The following is a 22,437-nucleotide window of genomic DNA, read 5'->3' as shown; positions in this document are numbered from 1 at the left end:
CACATTATCTTAGGAGGTACTCATGACTTCTGTCACTTCAGTGCGTATAATGAGATTGTTTCACAAATTTATTGAGAAAAATATGGGGCGAATTTTTTAACACGAAGGAGTGTTGTGCCACAAAAAGATAAACTGGGTAAAAGTAAAAATGTTACGTCAATCTTAAACAAAAACGCCATTCAGCGCCAAGATGATGAGCTGAAAACCACCATTGAGGTACCAACGTTTAGTGAAGACTGCTGACCATCCCAGAAAACTAAGTCACATTTGGTCATCCTTTCCAAGACAGAATGTCATTATCTCTGACAGACAGCTAAGAATGCTCGGGCTCTGAAGCCTTTCTGTATTCCAGTTGCATAGACAATTTCAAATCAGGGTTCGTAATGTGCTGTCTACTCTTTGAGACTGCAGCTAGCCTGGTCTGCTGGTGGTAGCTGCTGTGAGCACCTGACCTCTCATCCACTGATCAAATGATTTGGAACCTTCTACCAATGGCTCAGAAGGGTCCAAACTGATGGTTCTTGACGCACTATGATACTGTCAGTGCACTGGGGAGGGGCTCTTTGGATCTTGCTGTCCCCTAACTTGCATGTGTGAGTGGACACTGGCGTTCACAGTCTTCCTCTGGTAGAGAGGCCATAATGTAACTCACTTCTAGATCCATGAGTGTGCTCTACCAAAACGTATCATCGAGTTGTTTGGTGTTGAAACTACACAAGCAACGCCTGCCGCTAGCTAGGTTGGCTACCTTGCTTGGTGTGACTCTTACAGAGTTACCTGCTGTGACCTAATGAATGATCTTGAGAGTCTGCTGATCTTTTTGTGTCAGTGTGTTCTACGCTGCATAATGTGTTGGCCGCCCTTCTTGCTGCTACCACAGAAAACTTTGATTCAGTTGTAAAACCAAAGTTAATAATAGTATAGTTCACTAATGCTGTCTCATTAGCGCCCTGGGTGCCTGACAGGCCCTGGCCACCAAGCTCCACACTTTGCCGTCTTGCAGCCACAGTCGTGATAGCCCACGGACCCATAAAGTGTTTACAATGTCCACCAAAAATCTCACTGCTGTCAATTTCAGGTTGTAGCTGGCTTTCTACGCCTGTTATATAATGGGCGGCACCTCTTGTTAGGGCTGCTTCAAACACTGGGAAGTTGTTGTGAATGCTTCAGCAATTGATCACTAGGACTTTTGGCCGTTTCTTTGGGTCTCACTGGGATTCTCTACAGTTCTCCTCCATTTTTGAGGATGGTCTATCGTCTGACCAAAACTGGTTGTTTTTCACAAAGCTACACAAATCTATTGCGAAAATCATTATTTTTCAACAATCTAGTGTTTTAGGCAGTTGTTCTACCTCGAGCAGTAAGAGTTAAGTTTTCAAGTAACCTCCATCCCACTGGTTGGTCTTCTTTTACCAGCCCTTCTTCTCAAATGATCCCAGAGAAATTATGGAGTGGGCCATACTGGTAGGACATTATTAACATGTTTTCCAGGAAAATGAAGTCAATTTTAATCCTGAATAATTATTATAAAAGATTTTATTTTCATTATAAAATTTTATTGTTCAGTTATAAATATTTGTGAGTGTTCTTTTCAGTTTTAAACTTTCGAATATTTGACGACATGTTCCACGATTCTGGGTCACATAAGCAGACGTGCTACAAAATATGAATAAATAAGTACATAAAATAAAATCATACTGCATTTTCTTTTGGAAACGAACTGTTTTACAATATTGGATGCGGCCAATTACGAGCAGAAAAAAGAACAGTGTATCTGTGTCATTTGGTCTTCTGCTTCTGTGCCCGGTTCTGTGCAGTTAAGAGCCAGCGGACCGCTTTGTAGAGTAGAAACACGGCGACAAACGTGGCGGCCAGTATGAAGGCTATGACGTCCAGCAGCAGCAGCTGCCACCACCTCAGGCTCCGGGCTGCGCTGCGCAGGTGGGGGGCCCCCTCGTGGCGGATCACGTACTCCACCCACCACACGGCACGATCCACGGACGTCTCCTGGTGCTCACGGAATACTGCCGAGAACTGCTTCATGTTCTCCTGGTAGCTGTGAACAACACAGGGAAATCGTAACGTACATAATGCAGAATTAGACTTGCAGTCTGTCCGAGTTGCACGACTCACCGTGTGGTCAGCCTACATCTGTTTATACTGTGGTTCCATAGGATGCTATTGCTTCAGTCAGTCCTTCTCCTGTCGTCACCTGCATGCGTTGTAGTAAGCGTGACTAATTTGCTAGGACCTGCTGGTTTCGCATTTAGTTGTTCGCTTAAGTCAAAATGGCTCTAAGCACTATTGGACATAACATCTGAGGTCATCAGTCCACTAGACCTAGAACTACTTAAACCTGACTAACCTGAGGACATCACACACATCCATGGCCAAGGCTGGATTCGAACCTGCGACCGTAGTAGCAGCGCGGTTCCGGACTAAAGCGCCTAGAACCGCTCGGTCACACCGGCCGGCTCGATTAAGTCGTCATGTAATTTTGCTGTCGTTTTTTGAGAGTCCTTAGCAATTTCATTTTCCTTTGCTGAATTTTGGTGCAGTCAGCTCTGTAGATGGTCCCACTTGCGGAACCAAGAGGTCATCGTCTGCTTCTGGCTGTAAAACCTCTGTCGAATGTGTCACTGGCTAATCTCTACTAACATAGCATTTCCAAATGAGTGTTTTTTGAAGTGTTAACGCAATTACGGAATTTTCTTCCCTGTTTATAGACTGGTGTAGTTCATGTTATATGCAGTCATTACTTGTCCCACCCTGGCAAGAACAATGACACAACTCAAAAATGCAAAACCTGAGACAAATCGACTTAAAGAAATCTATGCACTTTGTATTAACATAGTATAAGCTTGATTTTAATGTCAAGTAAGCATTAGTGGCAAAAAATTCCATTATATTCTATACAACAGTAATATTTACATGTAGTACTGTTCTCGTAGTTGGTCGGCCGGGATGGCCGAGCGGTTCTAGGCGCTTCAGTCCGGAACCGCGCGACCGCTACGGTCGCAGGTTCGTATCCTGCCTCAGACATGGATGTGTGCGACGTCCTTAGGTTAGTTAGTTTTAATTAGTTCTAGGGGACTGATCACCTCAGAATTTAAGTCCCGTAGTGTTCAGAGCCATTTGAACCATTTTTGTTATCGTAGTCGACTTTTCTCAAGTATTACATTTTTGAGTCTGTCACTGTCTTTCTGGGGAGCGGAATGTATCAGATACTCGTATTATAATCTTTTCATGGGCATGGGATTCCCTTTAGTTGGGTATCGATCTTTTAATTCGCCATTGAAATGCGTCATCTGATAATTAATTTTTTTTATTTTCGTGCTATGACACTCAGTTCGATAATTTTATCGTTCTTCCCAAACAATATTTCTGTATCCAGAATGAAATTTTCACTCTGCAGCGGAGTGTGCGCTGATATGAAACTTCCTGGCAGATTAAAACTGTGTGCCGGACCGAGACTCGAACGCGGGACCTTTGCATTTCGCAGGAGAGTTTTTGTGAAGTTTGGAAGGCAGGAGACGAGGCACTGGCGAAATTAATGCTGTAAGGACGGTCGTGAGTCGTGCTTGGGTAGCTCATTGCCGGCACGGTGGCTCAGCGTGTTGGCTCAGAGAGATAGCTGCCCTCTGTAACAAAAAAAACTGAGTGAGTGGATGAAGGACGAGCTTGAACAAGTGTCATGGGACTTCCGCCTCGAACAAAATGAGATTCTTTACAAAAACAAAAAATAAAAAGAAGAAGAAGATGAAGAAAAAGAGACGCTAGAGCACTTGCCAGTGATAGGCAAAGGTTCCGAGTTAGAGTCTCGTCGGTCCGACACACAGTTTTAATATCCCAGTAAGAGTTAATATTTCAATAAAAAACGCTTGTACGTGCGTTTGTTACATTCAAACCAACAAATAACATTTATTTTTATTTTTCTGATCATATTATAAGATTATAGTGTCTCAAAAAGTTATTTCAATTCTGTCATATAGAATGGAATTACGAGGGCATGCTGAAAAGTAATGCACCCGAATTTTTTATGTGAAGACTCCTAAAGCTTTTTAAATGAAGCAAACGCTGTTAACATTCTGCGTCTTTGTTCTCCACGTCCACACATTTATTTCTCAACACAGCTACCCTTACGACGAACACATTTCTCCTTAAGGAGTGACCAGTTTGTTGATACAGTTGATACAGTTATAAACACTGTAGAGTGTTTGACTTTGTTGATGGCGCCACAACCTCACCTCTACTTGCACTGCTTCATTAATATCAAAGTGAAGTCCTCGAAGGCGTCCGTTAAGATTTTGAAAAAATCTGAGCTCTGTCAGGCTCGTTTCCTTCACGATGAGCACAAACAACCATTGTCGCACATTACTGATGTCGATACAAACATCGCCGTTCACAAGTGTCATTCTTCTATGGATTTCAATGGGAGCACGTTTCCTGCAGACATAAACTCGATTACAGCTGACTGTTTCTCTCGCACCGATAATTAAGTTACACACTGCCATGTTACACCCTACAATTCGGAGCCCTCTAGCGACAGAGGTTTGCAACGTGCCTCAGCGAAGCGGGAACGGCGGCCAAGAAAAATGCATGACATTCAATACCTGAGCCAACGGCCTTGCCGCAGTGGTAACACCGGATCGTGTCAGGTTACCGAAGTTAAACGCCATCGGGCTGGGCTAGCACTTGGATGGGTGACCATCCGGTGTACCGAGCGCTGTTGGCAAGCGGTGTGCACACACTCATCGCGAGGCAAACTGAGGAGCTGCTTGACTGAGAAGTAGCGGCTCCGGTCTCTTAAACTGACATACGTCTGGGAGAGCGGTATGCTGACGACATCCCCCTCCATATCTTCAGCCTGTGACGCCTGTGGGCTTAGGATGACACAGCGGCCGGTCGGTACCGTTGGGCCTTCACGGCCTGTTCGGACGGAGTTTAGTTTTTACGTTTAATACAATGCCTGAAACGACGCTGAAAACAGATAAAAAATTTGGAGGTATTACTACTCCCCACACCCTCGTATGCTGTAAACAAGAAAGTTAAACCGTAAATCTTTTATTTAAAAAAATAAATTTTGCAAACACTAGGTGTAAATCTTTGAATTATATAAATATCTCTGTATTGACTACTCTTTTTTAGACACCTTTATCATAAGTTAATGAAAGTTCAGATCTGGTCTTAACCTAAGTAGGCTGTGACTGGTAAGTATGAGGATACTAGATAAAGTAAACGTAAAACTCGATGAGAAACAAAAAAAAAGTTGAAATTCTTTCTGAAACTACTGAACGAACTAAGAGTAAACGAAATTTAATACCGAGTACGAAAATACCCAAAGCAATGGTTTGTTAATGACATGCAAAGTAATTAAAGATTAACATTAACTTAATTTTCCGTCGGCGCTTGGCAGAACATGATAATATTAAACAGGACACACCTTCTAAGATTCTACAAAATTATTCTCATTTGGTCCAGCATCATGACCAAATAAATGTAATTCTGCAGAACATTAAAAAAGTGTTTCCTGGAAACAAATCGCTAAATTAGGTTGGGCATCATTGCCTCATCCACACTATAGCCTACATCTGGGGCCCACGATCTCACATCAGTTTGGGCCACTTAAGTATTCTCTACGTGGGACAAACTTTGAAAATGATGAGAGCGTAATACATGGAGTGAAAAGTTAGCTAATAGCCGCGGACAAGAGATTTTACCAACAGGGGATACACACTCTTACACAGTGCTACCATAACATCGCAGAATGCTGTGGAGAGCACGTAGAAAAATAGTATACGTAAAAGAAATGCTAGCTGAAATTGTCGCTAAATTCTCACTCTTAAGTACAAACGTATTCCGATAAAAAATTCCTGGACATTATTTATTGGACGGCTATCGTAACAAGGCATAACAACAGTGGTGCCAGGCGATACGGATCAGAGGCGAGTGTGACATCTTGGAAACTGGTTTCAAACCCGACAGGAGCTGCTATTGTCAGTGACTGCTGGTCCATCTCAACCAGTTTCCCAGTGAACTTCGCGAAGAGAACTTCGATGACGTACTGAAATATTAATACATCTGAATCTTTAATCTGAAGACTCTTAGAGCCTTTTAAATAAAACCAACAATCTTAACGTTCTGTGTCCTTATTCTTCATTTCGACATATTTGTTTCTCATCGTAGTCACCCTGACGATAAAAACATTCCTGCCAACGAGACGCCATTTTCTTGATATCGTCATTGTAGAATGTTTGACTTCATTGACGGAGCCATATCTGCTAGCACCACTTAATTACTTTCAAAGTGAAGTCCTCGAAGGAAATTTTGGAAACCGATGAAACTGGGTAGGGCCAAGTTGAGAGTGTATGGAGGATGATCCAAGGAGTAGAAGTGCTGCAAATGTCTCAGTGTTCGTGTGCGGCATGGCATTATCGTGCTCAAGGAGAGTGTGCTCAAATGTGTGGAGGAACTCTTTGAATTGGAAACTCGATTACAGCACATAACATACTGACATGTCACACACTACAATTCAGAGTCCTCTGATGGCAGAGGGCTGCAAATATATAGATACGAAGAAAAAAGAAGAAAATGTTAATAAGTATTATGGTAAGTGAAGGTGGAGGGAGGAGAAAAGCAAAGAAAGGGAGGGAACTAATGATATCAGCTGCATCGGGACTTTATGCGGAATCAGCGGCGACGAGTGAAAATGTATGCTGGACTGGGACTCGAACCTGGGATCTCCTGCTTACTAGGCAGCTGCCCCCCTTTCGAGACACAGTCGGTACGCTCCCAGGCCGACTCACATTCCCACCTAGCGTCACGTACCAGTAATCACTCCCAGTGTCCTCCATCATCGCTAATTTTAGATTCACGCTCGAGGTCGAAAGTAAATATGCATCTGTATTGAAGGTTGTGGATTCATTGTTCACCAAAGCGAATCGTTTATACGAAACTCGATCCAGAAGCACAGAAACCACGCATTCATATAAAATGATAAAAAGGTTTGTTCGACTTAAAAAATTTTCAGCACGCCCTCATACGTCCAATAGCCATGTGGAGTCGCAAAAGGCTACATAAAGCAGCATATAAAGCTATACGTCGTCAACGAGCCTAATAAATGATGCAAGGCTTCAAGTAAACTGACAGGCACATGGAGCTTTTGACCTGCAGTATGTGGAGGGTTTCGTTCAGTTCAGAGAGCGATACTGTGATGTTTTGGCTTTTGTTAAATTTTTATTTTTAGTATCATTACTCGGAACCATCCATTCAGGCTAATGCGAACACGAACCAGATTGATTATTTAAACATTATTGGTCACCAGGTGTTCCTCTTCTTTTGTGTTTCCATGGCGGGTATGTCACGGACACTACTACTATCTTCCATAACGAGAACAGCTACGTTCACAGGGCTGCGCGCATGCGTTTATATTGAAACTCGACTAATCCACTATCGCCACATATGAATTCTGTAGAAAATGTCTGGGACTATATGTTACAGCGCGTGAATCGAAGCAATCAATATCCCTGCAGTCTGATAATTCTATGGGATCTAGTAATCGATGGATGGCTTTAGCTGGATATGGCATGCCTGAAGAGACTTTTGGAGACATGCTTATGTCCACGAATCAATATGGTTTTACAAACCATCGCTTGTGCGAAAGTCGGTTTGCACTTTCCTTACATATTATACTGGGAACTCTGGATGAAGGGCAAGAGGCCGGTTCCGTATTTCACAGATATGTGACTCGAAGACTTCTTTAGTAACAGAACCCAGTAGATTGTTCTTTACTGCGAGTGTTCATCAGAGACAAGGGTATCACCAGGAGCGTCCCAGGGAAGTGTGATAGGACCGCAGCTATTTTCTATATACGTAAATGATCTGGCGAATAGTGTGGATGGCAATGTGCTGTTGTTTGCTGATGATGCTGTGGTGTACGGTAAGGTATCAAAGTTGAGTGACTATAGGAAGATACAAGACCAAATTTCTAGTCGGCTTGATGAATAGCAGCAAGCTCTTAATGTGGAAAAATGTAAATTAATGCGGATGAGTAGGAAGAACAAATCTGTAATGATCGGTTACAGTATTACTAGTGTCCTGTTTGACACAGTCAAGGAGTTTAAATATCTGGGTGTAACAGTACTGGTAGATTTGTTACTGGTAGGTAAGAACAACACGTAATTGCTACGGAGATGCTTCGGACATTCAAATGGGAATCCCTGGATAGAAGGGGACGTTCGTTTCGAGAAACACTCTTCAAAAAATTTAGAGAATCAGCATTTGAAGCTGACTGCCGAACGATTCTACTGCCGCCAACATACATTGCGCGTGAGAATCATGAAGATAAGATTCGTGAAATTAGGGCTCATACGAAGGCATACAGACAATCGTTTTCCCTCGCTCTGTTTGAGAGTGGAACAGGAAAGGAAAGGACTACTGATGGTACAGGGTACCTCCACCACGCACCGTACAGTGGCTTGCAGAGCCCTATGTAGATTTAGATGTAGATATCTTCACCGAATTGAGGTCGCTATCAAGGCCAGAGGCGGTGATGAGCTTGATGTGTCCTTGAGACGACTAATTTCCACAGTTCATAATGCAGGCAGTGGTCATTGGATATGAAGAGACTTGGGGAAAATCTTGGAATTAAAAACCTTGAAGTCAGCGAAAACACCAATAAAACTGAACATGTATGTTGTGCCTCATCTTTATATTTGGTTGGTGCATAAGTTCATAACGCTTATCCGTAATTTTAACAAAAACGACAAACAACATAGCAGAGACTTTAGACATCAATAATGCAGTCTTCTACGCTATCTACCAATTCTGAGGTAACTTTTCCATTCCGCGACTGTAGAAATCACTTGAGTTTGAGACGAAGAACTCTTCGAGAGAAGTTCGGAGCGCAGTGTCATCCGGAAAGGAAGGTCCTCGGAGATTGTGGGCTTAGAGCAGAACAGGTGAAAAACTGAGGGAGCAAGATCAGGGGAATAAGGTGTGGTTCAAATGGCTCTGAGCACTATGGGACCTAACATCTGAGGTCATCAGTCCCCTAGAACTTGGAACTACTTAAACCTAACTAAGGACATCACACACATCCATGCCCGAGGCAGGATTCGAACCTGCGACCGTAGATGGAGCGCGGTTCCAGACTGAAGCGCCTAGAACCGCTCGGCCACACCGGCCGGTGGAATAAGGTGTGTACAGAATGATTTCCCAACGCATCTCCTGTAGCTATACTGTGTTTCACCAGTCTTGCAGAATGCGGCCGGTTGTTGTCGTCGAGTAGCGCCACTTCACGGTGTCGTTAGACTGCGTCTGCAAGAGGTCTCAGTTGTCGACAATAAATGCCAGTAGCGATGGTTACACCTCGGGAAAGCAATTCGTAGTACACCGCACCATCGCTGGCACCTTTTGTGGATTCGCACAGGTCTTTGTACAGGCACTTGCTGCTTTTTTTTGGCCCAGCCATCCCTTTCCTTTCCTTATTCCTTCCCTTTTCTATTTCTCGTCACCAGTAACGATACAGAAAAGGAACAGTCGGTGATGTTAACGAACCAATTGATGTCGAGCACATATGGCCACAAGCTGATTTTTGTGAATGTGGTTTAGAGCATGCCGTTCTTGTATTCTCCATTTTTGAACCTTCCCTACGTCAGGGCAAACGTAGCACATTTCTTCACATACTACAGCTCTCGAGTGTACTAACGTGGATCACTGTGGATTAATGCGTTTAAACGATCTCCATCAAACACTGGAGGTCTTCCTGAACCTGGAGAGCTACTAACGTCGAAACGATCCTCCTTAAAACGAGAAACCTATTTTACTGCCGTGCTCTGTGCAATGGCATCATCCCCATACACGGCGCCAATGTTTCTGGCTGCCTCCGCTGCCGTCATCACACCACTGAACTCAAACAGAAAAATATGTTGGACGTATTCCGATTTCTCCACTTGGTACTAAATTTTTTAGCGTCCTTGGCTCCACTCACTGTCTCCAAATGACAAAATGACAACATGTAAATTCAAATAGCAACAGTGAAGTATAGATGAAAAATGACAATCGATAAATAAACCCATAGCCGCCGGAACACCAAGACGCAAAACAAGGACGCTACGAACTTATGCACCAACCTAATACGAGGGTTTGAGCTTTAATAGTGGCAAGTATTTATTTACAGCGCGTACAAAATAGATATGTGTTTCAAAGTTTTACTGACCTTCAAAGTAGTTGTGTAAAAGCCATTGCCAGCGATGTGGAAGTTGTAGGATACTCTTAGCAGTGCCAGTTGTGTTGACAGTTCGAGAGGCGCGGTCTATTACCCGACGAATTTGTAGCAGTTCCGAAGCGAATGTCGTGAAGTGTTTCGTTTAGTTTAGAAATCGCGTTGAAAGTACGATGACTTAAGTCAGGGGAGTGCAGTAGGTGGTATAGCACTTAGCAGCCCCATCTGTCAAACAAATCAGTAACAGCTTGCACGGTACGTACTTGAGCATTGTCCTGCAAAATGATGGACAGGTCCTGCAGAAAGTGTCATCATTTATGTCTCTAAGCTGGTCGTAGGTTGTGTTCCAAAAATGAACGGCATAGAGACAAAAGTGATGACACTTTCTGCAGGACCTGACCATCATTTTGCAGGACAATCCTCAAGTACGTACAGTGCAAGCTGTTACTGATTTGTTTGACTGATGGGGTGCTAAGTGCTATACCACCTACTGCACTTCCATGACTTAAGCTCTCGCAAGTTCAACTCGATATCTAAACTGAAGGAAACTCTTCACGGCATTCGCTTCAGAACTGCTACAAATTCGTCGGGTAATACACCGCGCCTCTCGAACTGTCAACGCAACTGGCACTGCTAAGAGTATCCTACAACTTCCACATCGCTGGCAATGGCTTATACACAATGTTGGTGACTACTTTGAAGGTCAGTAAAACTTTGAAACACGTATCTATTTTGTACGCGCTGTAAATAAATAGTTGCCACTATTAAAGTAAGAACCCTCGTAGTTGTTACTGCGCTACTTTTAAAGTTGAGAGGTCACCTTGGAGTTTCCAAAACGCGTCGAATTGTTCGGTGTGCTGATTCTTTGGTGATTTCGTCCAGTTCCAGCTTCTCGCCTATTCCTGCGCTAACCATCTTTGCAACGTTATAGGGCTGATCTCCGAAGCAGGGTATTCCCAGAAGAGGAACTCCGAAATACGATGCCTCGTTGAAACTCTGCAGACCGCCCTGTGTGATAAACAGGCGGATGTTCGGATGAGCTGAAACAATGAAGACATGTGTTTACAAACTTGCCAAAGCCTTCACAGGTAGTTTGACGAGTATGTGTAGCGATTCATACCTAGTACGTCATGCTGTGGTAGCCATTTCGCGATCATCACGTTCTCCGGCCTTCCGGGCAAATTATCGTCCTCAAACTTCCACAATACTCTTTGCGGTAGCTCAGAGAAAGTTTCCAGCAATGCCTTTATGACTTTTTCAGAGAGGAAAATACTTCTCATGTTCGACCCCAAGCTGAAGTAGATGACTCCGTGTTCACCTCCGTCCAGAAACTGCTGGATTTCCTGCCATGAACAGAGTCCTTATGAAACATCGTATCATGTTTCACCAAGAGGAGCTATATACTAAAACGATTATCAGTGACTCATAGGCCTATAATTTTATTAATTCAAGAACCCTAAAAATTTGGAAATTTGTGGTAAGTTCCTATGGGACCAAACTGCTGAGCTCTTCGATCCCCAGGCTTACACACTACTTAACCTAACTTAACGCTTAGGACAACATACACACACACCCACACTCGAGGGAGGAATCGAACCTCCGACGGGGGGAGCCGCGCGAACTGTGGCAAGGCGCCCTAGACGGCGAGGACACCCCACGCGGTAGTCATGAATCATAAAAAGGGCTCGTCATGTTCAACGCGCAGGGCACTAACTACCAAAACGAGAGTGTGAGTTGCATCCAGCTCCAATCCCCACGGAGATTAATGACCGTTGACATGGTATACCAGCCAGGCTGAATGTGGCTTTTAGGAAATTTTCCACGCTCGTTTAGGCAAGTAATGGAATGGTCCTCAATAATTGCCCCAGAAAAACCGAGAACACACAGAACAAAGTCTACGTGATTTACAGACAGATGGCTCGTACGACTTCCCTCCCTTACATTAAGTGATGACTATGGCGACGTGTAAGGCATCCAGCCGCAAAACTAAAATAAAAATCGATTAGCCACATCACGAAAACAGTGGACCATTACGAAGGGATACACGATAGGAAAGAGATCATTTCAATAGTCTTTTATGGAAATAATTAAGCATACGAAAATCACCCTCTTTTTTTTCTCAGTTTAGCCCTTTCATTATTAGTTTCCAGCTCTCTTTATTGCCACCCAGTTTCTGTAGAAATTATTTCGTAAGTCTCCTTGCTTCATTTTTTTATCTACAGTGCTTCGAACAACTTGAAGCGTCGCAACTGTTATGCGACTGCTGATTTTTGTAGTAAGTGTGTGCCGTTATGGCAAGCTGTTTTGGGAGCCTGCGGTATAGTAGCATTCGGCGGCGGCCGACTTGTGGCCTGCCGTATGCGTCAGAGCCACACCTGTCGCTAAAGCGGACCGTGGAGAATGCTCACTGTGGCGCCTACTATAATCACTTATCCACCTCACCTAAGAAACTAAATAACTACGTTAAATATTAGCTGACTCATTCCAAATTTGGTACATGACCTTTTGATATTCAGACAAGCTTTGTGTCGACATTTGATACCGCTACCTAGTATAATAGTTTCAGAGATATAAAAAACCTATTAAAAAGTACTTAACCGACACTCAAGAAAGTAAATTCAGTTAGTAATATTAACAGTTTATATTTATTTTGCTATTTGAAAGCAGTAATAGCACTGTTAGTGTGCTGATTTATTTTGTAAAGATTTTCAATTCTAAACTTTCGATAATTTTTCAAAATGGTTCAAATGGCTCTGAGCACTATGGGACATAACATCTTAGGTCATCAGTCCCCTAGAACTTAGAACTACTTAAACCTAACTAACCTAAGGACATCACACAACACCCAGCCATCACGAGGCAGAGAAAATCGCTGACTCCGCCGGGAATCGAACCCGGGAACCCGGGCGTGGGAAGCGAGAACGCTACCGCACGACCACGAGATGCGGGCTATAATTTTTCATTCGTAATGGAAATAACAGTTTCAAACTTAATATTTATATTCTGTGCTAGGGTGAGAGTAAATGCGAGTGAGTGTGACTGTGGGACATACGTCAAACTTTAATTCCATATTGTATTACACCTCGCCACCAGGATGTCATGAACAACTATGAATCCCCTTAACTGGCGAATGATGCAGGTCTATGAGCGTCTGCTTTTCTAATAAGGCAGCCAGAAAGGTAGTAAGAAGATAATCAGTTCTAAAGTATATATCAAGTATAATTTTCTCTTAGTTTTCGCTTAGTTTGGTTCGCTGGAACATTTTGTTAATACTTGCAGCATAAAATACTTGAACGCGAAAATGATCATGAAAGATTTATCTGATTGGCTGTTCATTTTTATAACCCACGAGAGTAAAGTCTTTCCCGCGCAATGGAATGAGTTACATGCCCTGAAAGCAACGGCATTCAGTGCTAATGCTTCAGCTAACATTTCCAATGGCACTCTTGCCGACAAAAATCCGTTCTCCGCACGCACTGCATGGAATTCCTCAAATGCTGCTTTGCATTCATTTGACTATTCCTCCACCAATGCCTTTCTGCTACTCTTCTGTTGGTAGATCTGCAACCTCCATGACCCGCTATATGTGATCTTGAGCTTCTTGTACACTCAATTTCCTAGCTTCGCTGGTACAACTACCTGCGGTTCCAACTTGGTTTCCAGCATAGCAACCATGCTGTATACATCACTGTGACTGCTTAAAATGGTGCTTACATTCCTCATTTGCTCTCTGTGGAGTTCACCATTCCTTATGCTCACTACCCCCAACAAGTAATACTGCTACTTTTCTACTTAAGTCATCTGCTTTTCCATGTTTCTTCCCACGTTTACGTGTGACTTAGAAATCAAATTCACTTCTTCGTACTGTCAATCATATTAACCTGCTAAAAGGATCCTTTAACCCAAACAACCATTTTAATGCCACATGATCTGTTATTGATCTAAACGTTTTACTGTACATACAACATTTGAAAAGTGGGATTCCTTAAATAAAGCCTAACATCTCTTTCTCCAATGTGGAATAATTTCTTTCTGCAGAATTAAGTTGTCTTTATGCATAATCTGCCGGATGTTCTACGCCTTCTAGTACTTGTGACAAAACACAGCCAAGTGCATGATTTGAGGCATCACACGATAAAACAAATTCTCTATTAAAATCTGGTTAATACTAACGTTGGACTCTGTGCTAAAGCTTCTTTTAGCTCCTCATAAACATGCTGGCATTCGTCTGACCACACAAATTTAGTATCATTTTTTATAAATTGTGTCAACGGTCTGACAATATCTGCAAATCCTTTTCACATGAATAATTTGAGTAAAAATGCCAGCTCCGTGGATGCACTGCCCTTTTGTACCTTGTGTACGGGATACTACTGCCATCTGTATGTGTGTGTACGGCTGCCCTGCGACTTTTATCAGTTCAGGATACGTGAGTAATAGCATATGTCCTACGTGCAAGGCACTGTGAAAGTGAAATAATTAAAATGTCTGCATACAGTCCTTGTTTCAGTTTTACTGTACTGCACTTGAAAATCGGTAAACGGATGAAACTGCAGTAGTGGATTTTATGGTAAAGTGGTTTCAAAAGTGAGAGATGCCGGTGATGGCTTTGAAAGTGTACCTTCATCTGTTATGCTCTCAAAATCACAGACAGAAAGGCCGTGTTACATCTAGAAAAGTGTGCTCTAACACGAAAAATTTTAAATGACGGCTGTCAATGATATTTTAAGATAATTATACTGCCAAGCCCACGTCGGTACAACGAAGCTCTGAATGTCGGTACGAAACTTAGGACTCGGTCCCAAACAGTCGACACATAAAGCAACTCCGGCAGTTCAGCCTCGGCTGCAGGCACTAAGGTGAAGGAGGAGGTACGGCCGCGCTGTTTCACTGTTTACAGATGATTACCACGCTTCTATGTTTAAACTGTGTGCCTCGATTACGCAAGTTCTAATATATATCTGTTATTAAATGCCAATTGAACGTTTTGGCGAGTCACTAGTCACTATCTAGAATGAAATTACAAAACAAAATGCATCAACATTTAGCTGTTCCAGCAATTGCCACTGTATGTTTGAAGAATTTCTTTCACGTCTACATCGCGTTGTTACCAACACGAAAAAGTCGAGAAGCGCGAGTTAAACAGTAGAGTAGCGATCGTGTTTCTTCCTGTGAACCGCCCACGAGAGGAATATTTGCATTTCTAAATACAATAAAAGAAAGCTTAGGGGCTGCAGCTAGCACATAAGTTTCCACAGTTGTATCAGTCTAATTCTACTGTCACACAATAACATTGTATGTTGTATTTCATTCGTGTGATTCGTGTTTTACATGTCTATGAACATACACACCACTATTTTCTTCCACTTTGTAAAGGATAAACAAAGTGCGAGGATACGAAGAGAGTATCTGCATAACGCTTTTCTAATTTACTACAACAATGGTACAAAATTTGCAGTGATCTAATTTTGAACATGGGCACCATGTTTTTCAACGTACCTGGTCCATAACTGTACATACTTCCCCAGGAAAAATCTTATTTCGACTGAAGTGTCTTCGTTGGAGGTCAAATGATAGGATGTCATACTATCTTAAAATTTAATTGAAACTCGATGGGAGGAGACCAGGGCAGGTGCAGGATATCACAGAACCTCGAAACGCATGTGGTGAAGAGTTTGGAGGGTGTGACTGGTGATATATGGACACGTGTGAATAATGAAAAAAATAAAAGAGAGAGCTGTTTAACATTCGGGAGGCGACTCTTGAATTAGTTTAGCACATTGGAAGCCATGTTTAGTGTTATCAGAGACGGAAGTGTTAAAGAAAGAGGTGAACACTGAAATAGTAGTGACAGAGGCTGCAACCAAATAACGAAATTTAAATAGAGAACTCTTCCTACAGGGGGAAGGAAAAGTTGAGGGGAAGGTGGTACTGACGCCGGCTTCTGTGATCGAGCGGTTCTGGGCCCATCAGTTCGAAATCACGCTGCTGCTACGGTCGCAGTTTCGAATCTTGCCTCGGGCATGGATATGTGTGATGTCCTTATGTCCACAGGTTAGTTAGGTTTAAGTAGTTCTAAGTCTAGGTGACTGATGACCTCAGATGTTAAGTCCCATAGTGCTCAGGGCCATTTGAACGATTTGAGGGATTGACGAAGTGAGCTGCAGAATAATATGTGGGAGGAATGGCTATTCTGATAGAAGGTGGACCATTCGCTGTCTTTTGAAAATTGAAAGACTTTTAATTTCTCTGCTGTTCTGAGGAACGCTGTTCCAAATTCGGGTTCCTGATTCAGAAAATGATTTAGAGAAAAGAACAATGTTATGTACTGGTACAGAACGGATTTTACTTTGTTGCGAATGAGTATTTCTGCTGTGCTGTTCAGATAGTAGTGTAAGAGTTGAAGATAAAAAAGGGGGGAGTGCAATGATTGAAAAGACTATAGAGCAAAAATAAAGTGTGATAACCTCTACGCTTATAGGAATGCACGCATGATAATTGCTCATAGACAGGAGTGACATCATCGAAACAGCGTATGTCACAAATGTATCGTACACATGTACTCACTGCCAGTTCCAGCCGGCACGAGCTTCGTATGAAAGTCCGTGGAGAGTAACATCACCATGGACAGTATTAGTGATTCTATGAGCTTCTTTATAAGTTCGAAAGGAAGTACTGTTTCATACTTCTGTAGTGTATGAAGTGACGCTTACACCTTCGTGCTGTCTGCAACTGTGTGTTCAGTCCACTCTAAGTGGGGGTCCAAAATTATCCCCAAGTTCTTTGTAGAAGAAGAAAAGGGTATTTTTCTGTCATTTTCGATTAAGAGTGGAAGAGATTCTCTGAGCTGCACAGTAATGTCTTTTGTGAAAAAATGTGATTAATTGCGTTTTAGATGATCTAAGTTTCAAACCAATATTCTGCATCCGCAGTGATAAGGCAAATAAATCAGCATTTACGTGCCAGATGGCTCTGCACAGGTTTGCTCGACTTGTACTTAGATATAATTGAAAATCGTCAGTGCATAAGTGATATTTGCAGTGGGAGAGAATAGCTGACACATAATTAACATACAATAAGGTAATATTGGGCCCTTTGCTGATCATTGTGGATATTTAGTCAAACTGTGTGCTGTAATTTGTGTGGCGGAGGGATAAAGATTTATGAAAATTACTTCAAAAGAAATGGTTTCGTTCTTAGTTTGGAAGTCTCTAATTTGAACTGAGAGAGTAAGAAAGAATTTTAGACGTCTGAAAAATGTGGAAACAATAACCTTTTTGAGACGAGCGTCAGATATTTCTATGGTCTGAGATGCATCGGTAAAGGCCTTCTGCTCTTGTGAATCAGCCATGCCCTCTACTAATCTTTCAAGATACACTGGTGCTTTAGGGGAAACAATAAAGTAATTCCAGAAGACTCAATGAAATCTACAACAGTGGAAGCACCTGAAGAAAATGATGGTAACAGCGAAATTTGCACAGAATTTGACGGATAACGGCAGAAAAGGGCCCATGAATCTAAAAATTCTTGTGCGGCTTCCACAAATATTGATACCAGGAAGATGCTTAATGTTGAAGTAAAACATTGCCATGGATGGACAAAAGTGGGTACCAATAATGAGAAGTAACAATTGCATGAACGCAACTGTCAGGAAGTATATGAGGGATCCAGAGGAGGAATGGAAATTGCCCCAGCTGTGAAGATCTTTCAGCGCTGTCAAGAACGACTCCAAGTTGTCTATTCTAAAATCTTTGGTAATGACGATTCCAGTTGATCCAGATCCGTAACTGACAGCAGGCCCTATGATGACCCAACCCCCGCAGAAGTTAGAATGTGTCTGTCATGTGCAGAAACGAATGGGTGTCCAAGAACGTAAAATCAGGCAGAACGTTTCTAGCAAAAAGCTTGAGGATCGAAAGACTATTAGAGGACGTCTGACCAACAAAACAATCAAAAAGCTAAGTGAATACCTTGGCTAGACCATTAGAAAGAGTACGAACAACTTGGAAGGAATGAGAAAAGCAGTATGTCCAACGATATTCCACAAGACGTCAAGTGATGAGAAGCCACCACACCACTTTTACAATTGGCTTGTGTAAATACATCAAAGCTGAGGCAGCATGAACCAAAGATACCAATAGAAACACCATCATTGAAGCTTTTTGGAGCAGTAATAAATCCAGTATACAGAGATATAGCACATCCAGATCTTCTGAAGAAATGTCTCACAGAAAAACTCAATATGTAAATGAGTCTTCCAATAACGTTCTATGGACCAGAGTGCTCAAAGACATATCTGTGGGCTTGAAAAGACTGAATATTGGCATCTGTGATCACCTTCAGTGATGAAAACGCAGGCAGAATAAATGTTTTGAAGCAATTTGGTATTAATTCTGGCCATAACATAGAACTGGATAGACAGAGAGCCTCCAGGGCAGAAACTAGGGTAAAAAACACAACAGAAGGACCACGACCCCTCAGCAGGAGAAAGAAACTGCATCTGATTGATTCTCAAGAATATAATGGTTACAAATCTTTACTTCAACTTTCAAGTGCATTTCTGAAAATTTACTTTTTTAAAAAATGTTTCCTATTATCTCAGAAACTACTTAAGCTAAAGCTCTGAAATTTTTACCTCTTATTCACAGCAGTATTATGTTCATGCGGATCTACAGTGGTACAGATAGCTCTTATAGTTTGATCATAAAAACATTTTTTTAAATTACATAAATTTTAAGACCTCCATTAAAAATGCATATCTTGATATCTAACAAAATTAGATTCTTGATAGTAGATAAATGAATGTATAAGATTGGACTCTGTATCTGGCACAGTTTTTTTATTACCTTTGAAAGTTCCTGAGAAAACTAGATATGAATATGCTAAAGTTAACTTCATCAAGTTAGGGCTCTGAAACTGTCCTTACGGGAATTGATGGTTCCGTCTTTATGCACTGGTCAAATAGAGATGTCGGGAGGATGAAATGCTCATTTAGATCCTTAATAGGAACTCATTGTAGTTCATACTCAATGCCGAAACGAAACATTTACCCCAGCCCTCCCATTTACAAGAAAAGAACACTATCCTCGAACTGCCAAGATCAGCAACGAATGGAACTGAAAGTGACAGAACTGTACTCTTTACACTCTGTAAAACATCCTAGTTTGTGAAGTACAGATTTTTAGAACATAGTTTCTTTTCTGTAGAAATCTAAAATAAGATTTGTGTAGTTTGTTACAAAGCTTCTTACAATGTGTTCATTAATTTACTTTTACAGTTGTATGGAGAACTGGACTGCTTACCTTCGGTAAGGGCTTTCGCTTCTTTTCTATGTGCAGACCAGTCATTTCTACTACACCTGAGGAACGTGGCTGAGGGTAACTGGCACTGAAGTGGTTATTCGCAAGTATAAGACTGATGTTTAGAAACATCTCGCTTAGAGGAGGAACGTCTGGTCCAAAGTACTTGCGTATCAACCTGTCGTTTTCAGGGTTGATAACAGTATAACTGGAATACATCTGCCTGAGGAAGGAAAACGTGTTCTGCAGCCTCTGCCAGAATGTCATGTGGTCGCTGTAGGACGTCATGATCTCCGGCATGTATGCAGGGTTCACGTAGTCTCCCAGGGTGTAACTCATAGTGCCAGGAACACCAACCGAGAGGAAGCCGACAACCGGTGGCGAGCCCAGTTGGTGAACAAATCCAAAATAGCAGAACAGAGTCACAGTCTCCATAATGACCAAATCGAACTTTTGCTCCTGCCTGCAATAGCATAATAAGCATAGTGTGTAGACACAACAAAAAACTTATTTTAAATATTTTATTACGATATACAGGATTCACTAATGCGTAATGTGATTTCTCAGGTCTTTTTTTTATTTTTGTTTTTTTGCTTGACTGACGCGGTTCTATTTTGCACACTAATATTTCTATGAGTGATCTAGTCATCTTGTTTTTAGGGATATGAAACTGAATGAACACATAGGTTCAGTCGTAGGTGAAGCTGATGGCAGACTTCAGTTCAGGACACTGGGAAAATGCAGCCGAGTGGCGTAAGAGATTTTTTACAAAACACTGTGGTGAGAGCCATCCTAGAATATTGCTCCAGTGTATGGGAAAAACACGAGATAGAACCAGTAGAGGGTATAGGACGTACACAAAGAAGTATAGCGCGAATTGTCACATATCTGTCTGATCGATAGGAGAGCACCATGTCAATACAGAGAAACACTGACTAGCAGACATTCGAACATCGACACCAGCTAATCTGCGTAATCCTACTTTAAAATGCTAGAACCAGCACTGAGTGAGGAAACTAGAAGTATGCTACAAATTCTACGTACTGTTCGCCTTCACCTTTGGCCCTTACGCAAGCAGTTATTACGCTTGATGTTCATTTATAGAGTTGCTGGATGTCCTCCTGAGACATATCATGCTAAATTATGTCCAATTGGCGCATTAGAGCGTCAAAATCCCGAGCTGGTTGGAGGACCCTGTCCATAATGCTCCAAACGTTCTTAATTGGGGAGAGATCCATCGACCTCCCTGGGCAAGATAAGGTCTGGCAAGCATGATGACAAGCAGTGTAACCTCTCACCGTGTGTGTGTGTGTGGGGGGGGGGGGGAGAGGGGAGGGGGGATTATCTTGCTGAAATGTGAACCCAGGATGGCTTCCCATGAAGGGCAACAAAACGGAGTGTACAGTATCGTCGACTGGCGCTGTGCCCTAAGAGTATCACGGATGCCAACCAAAGGTTCTTGCTATGGAATAAAATGGCAACCCAGACCATCATTCCTGGTTGTCGGCCGTATGGCGGGCGACAGTCAGCTTGATATCCCACTTCTGTCTGGTGTGTCTGCAGATGTGTCTTTGGCCTGTAATCTCACTGACTGGAGTAGAATTGTCCACTTCGAATAGAGCTCCAATGACCAGCATAGACGTGTCTGGAGACGCCCAACAGCAGTGGGGTACGAACCTGATTGCAGCCTCCCATACGGCCGACAACCAGGAGTGCCATTTTACTTCATAGCAGGACCTCCGTTGTTGTCATCCGCTGCACCCTTGCAGAACAGTGGTACATCCGTTATATTCTACGCCTTGTTATGTTGCCCTTCATGGCAAGCCATCTTGGGCTTGCAATTGAGACTATTTGGAGCATTATGGCAAAGGTTCTGCAATCAGCTAGGGATTTTGACGATTTAACGTTCTAATTGTACAGATTTTCGCATGGTATCCCTCAAGAGGACATCCAACAACCCTGTAAATAAATACCAAGACGAATAACCACTTGCGTAAGGGCCAGAGATGGACATCTACCAATTTCCGTCCCATTTGGATAGTTGGCTGATTCCTTCATGGTGCGTCTTTTTCTTTTTTTTTTTTTTTAGACTGTACTTATTTTATACAAATTCGCAGTGGCATGTCTTGAGTAATCCAGACGAAGGGATCTAAAAGACAGCTTCTCAGGTAAATGTTCCGAACATGATCGCGCCTACTCCAACCATACTACAGAAGCTGACAAACAGCGAGGAAAGTCAATATAACGCCTTATGAGGAGGAGTCTAACAAAAGCAGGAAATCGCCGAAACTAAGCACTGTCCCAGCAGCTACAATGACGTTTCTGAAGGTGTGGCTCATTCTCTGATCGTCTTTTGGACATAATGTCTTCGCGACACACCACTTGTAGATGTAGCTGAAGATGGAGCTACATGATCTGACACTAGCGTTGTGAGCACTTAGCTAGTTTTCTGTCGGAAAATTAAACTGGTGCGGACGTTAAAATACTATCGAATTTTTTTTGTTTTATTTTAGGCCTCCAGTTTTTGCATTTCCAATTATACAAGTAACATGAGTTATATTTCGGATTTCGCGACTGCAATTATGTCTTAGTTAGGCCATATGCGTTTCGCTCTATTTCAAAGCATCGTCAGTGGTCACTGAAACATTTTCACTTGTCTTACAAACCCATTTGTCAAGCTCATAAGCAGTTCTCATGTTTTACGTTACTGCTATTAGACAATGTTAAACTAAATGGTGAACCACGACTTTTTCATCCTGCTACATTTCACACACAGATCCTCGGTTTTTAGAACATTGCACTTCACTGACGGTTGAGTACAGGCGACAGAAACTAAAACCAAGAAACAATCGTAAACAGTAGTGTGCTAGTTTTGAGGCATCAAACTTGGCGGAAAGGGAGTAAATCGAGGTG

The 22,437-nt window shown here is 42.3% G+C and overlaps 1 protein-coding gene across 1 annotated transcript in view; it reads right to left on the bottom strand.

Moving 5' to 3' along the window:
* Positions 1 to 1,518: 1,518 nt before the first annotated feature.
* The window catches only part of LOC126354425 (UDP-glucosyltransferase 2-like), a 62,304-nt gene continuing 41,385 nt past the window's right edge, over positions 1,519 to 22,437 (bottom strand). Inside the window, exons 4-7 of the mRNA XM_050004062.1 lie at positions 19,528 to 19,987; positions 11,346 to 11,568; positions 11,046 to 11,265; positions 1,519 to 2,056 (exon numbers count right to left, since the gene is read on the bottom strand). Coding sequence (XP_049860019.1) covers positions 1,780 to 2,056; positions 11,046 to 11,265; positions 11,346 to 11,568; positions 19,528 to 19,987 — 1,180 coding nt within the window. The 3' untranslated portion in view covers positions 1,519 to 1,779. The remainder of the gene's footprint in view (positions 2,057 to 11,045; positions 11,266 to 11,345; positions 11,569 to 19,527; positions 19,988 to 22,437) is intronic.

Source organism: Schistocerca gregaria, chromosome 3, assembly GCF_023897955.1.
Source record: "Schistocerca gregaria isolate iqSchGreg1 chromosome 3, iqSchGreg1.2, whole genome shotgun sequence".
Taxonomy (NCBI): Eukaryota; Metazoa; Arthropoda; class Insecta; order Orthoptera; family Acrididae; genus Schistocerca; species Schistocerca gregaria.
Note: the sequence above shows the minus strand (reverse complement) of the source record. Positions and strands in the feature narration are given on the sequence as shown.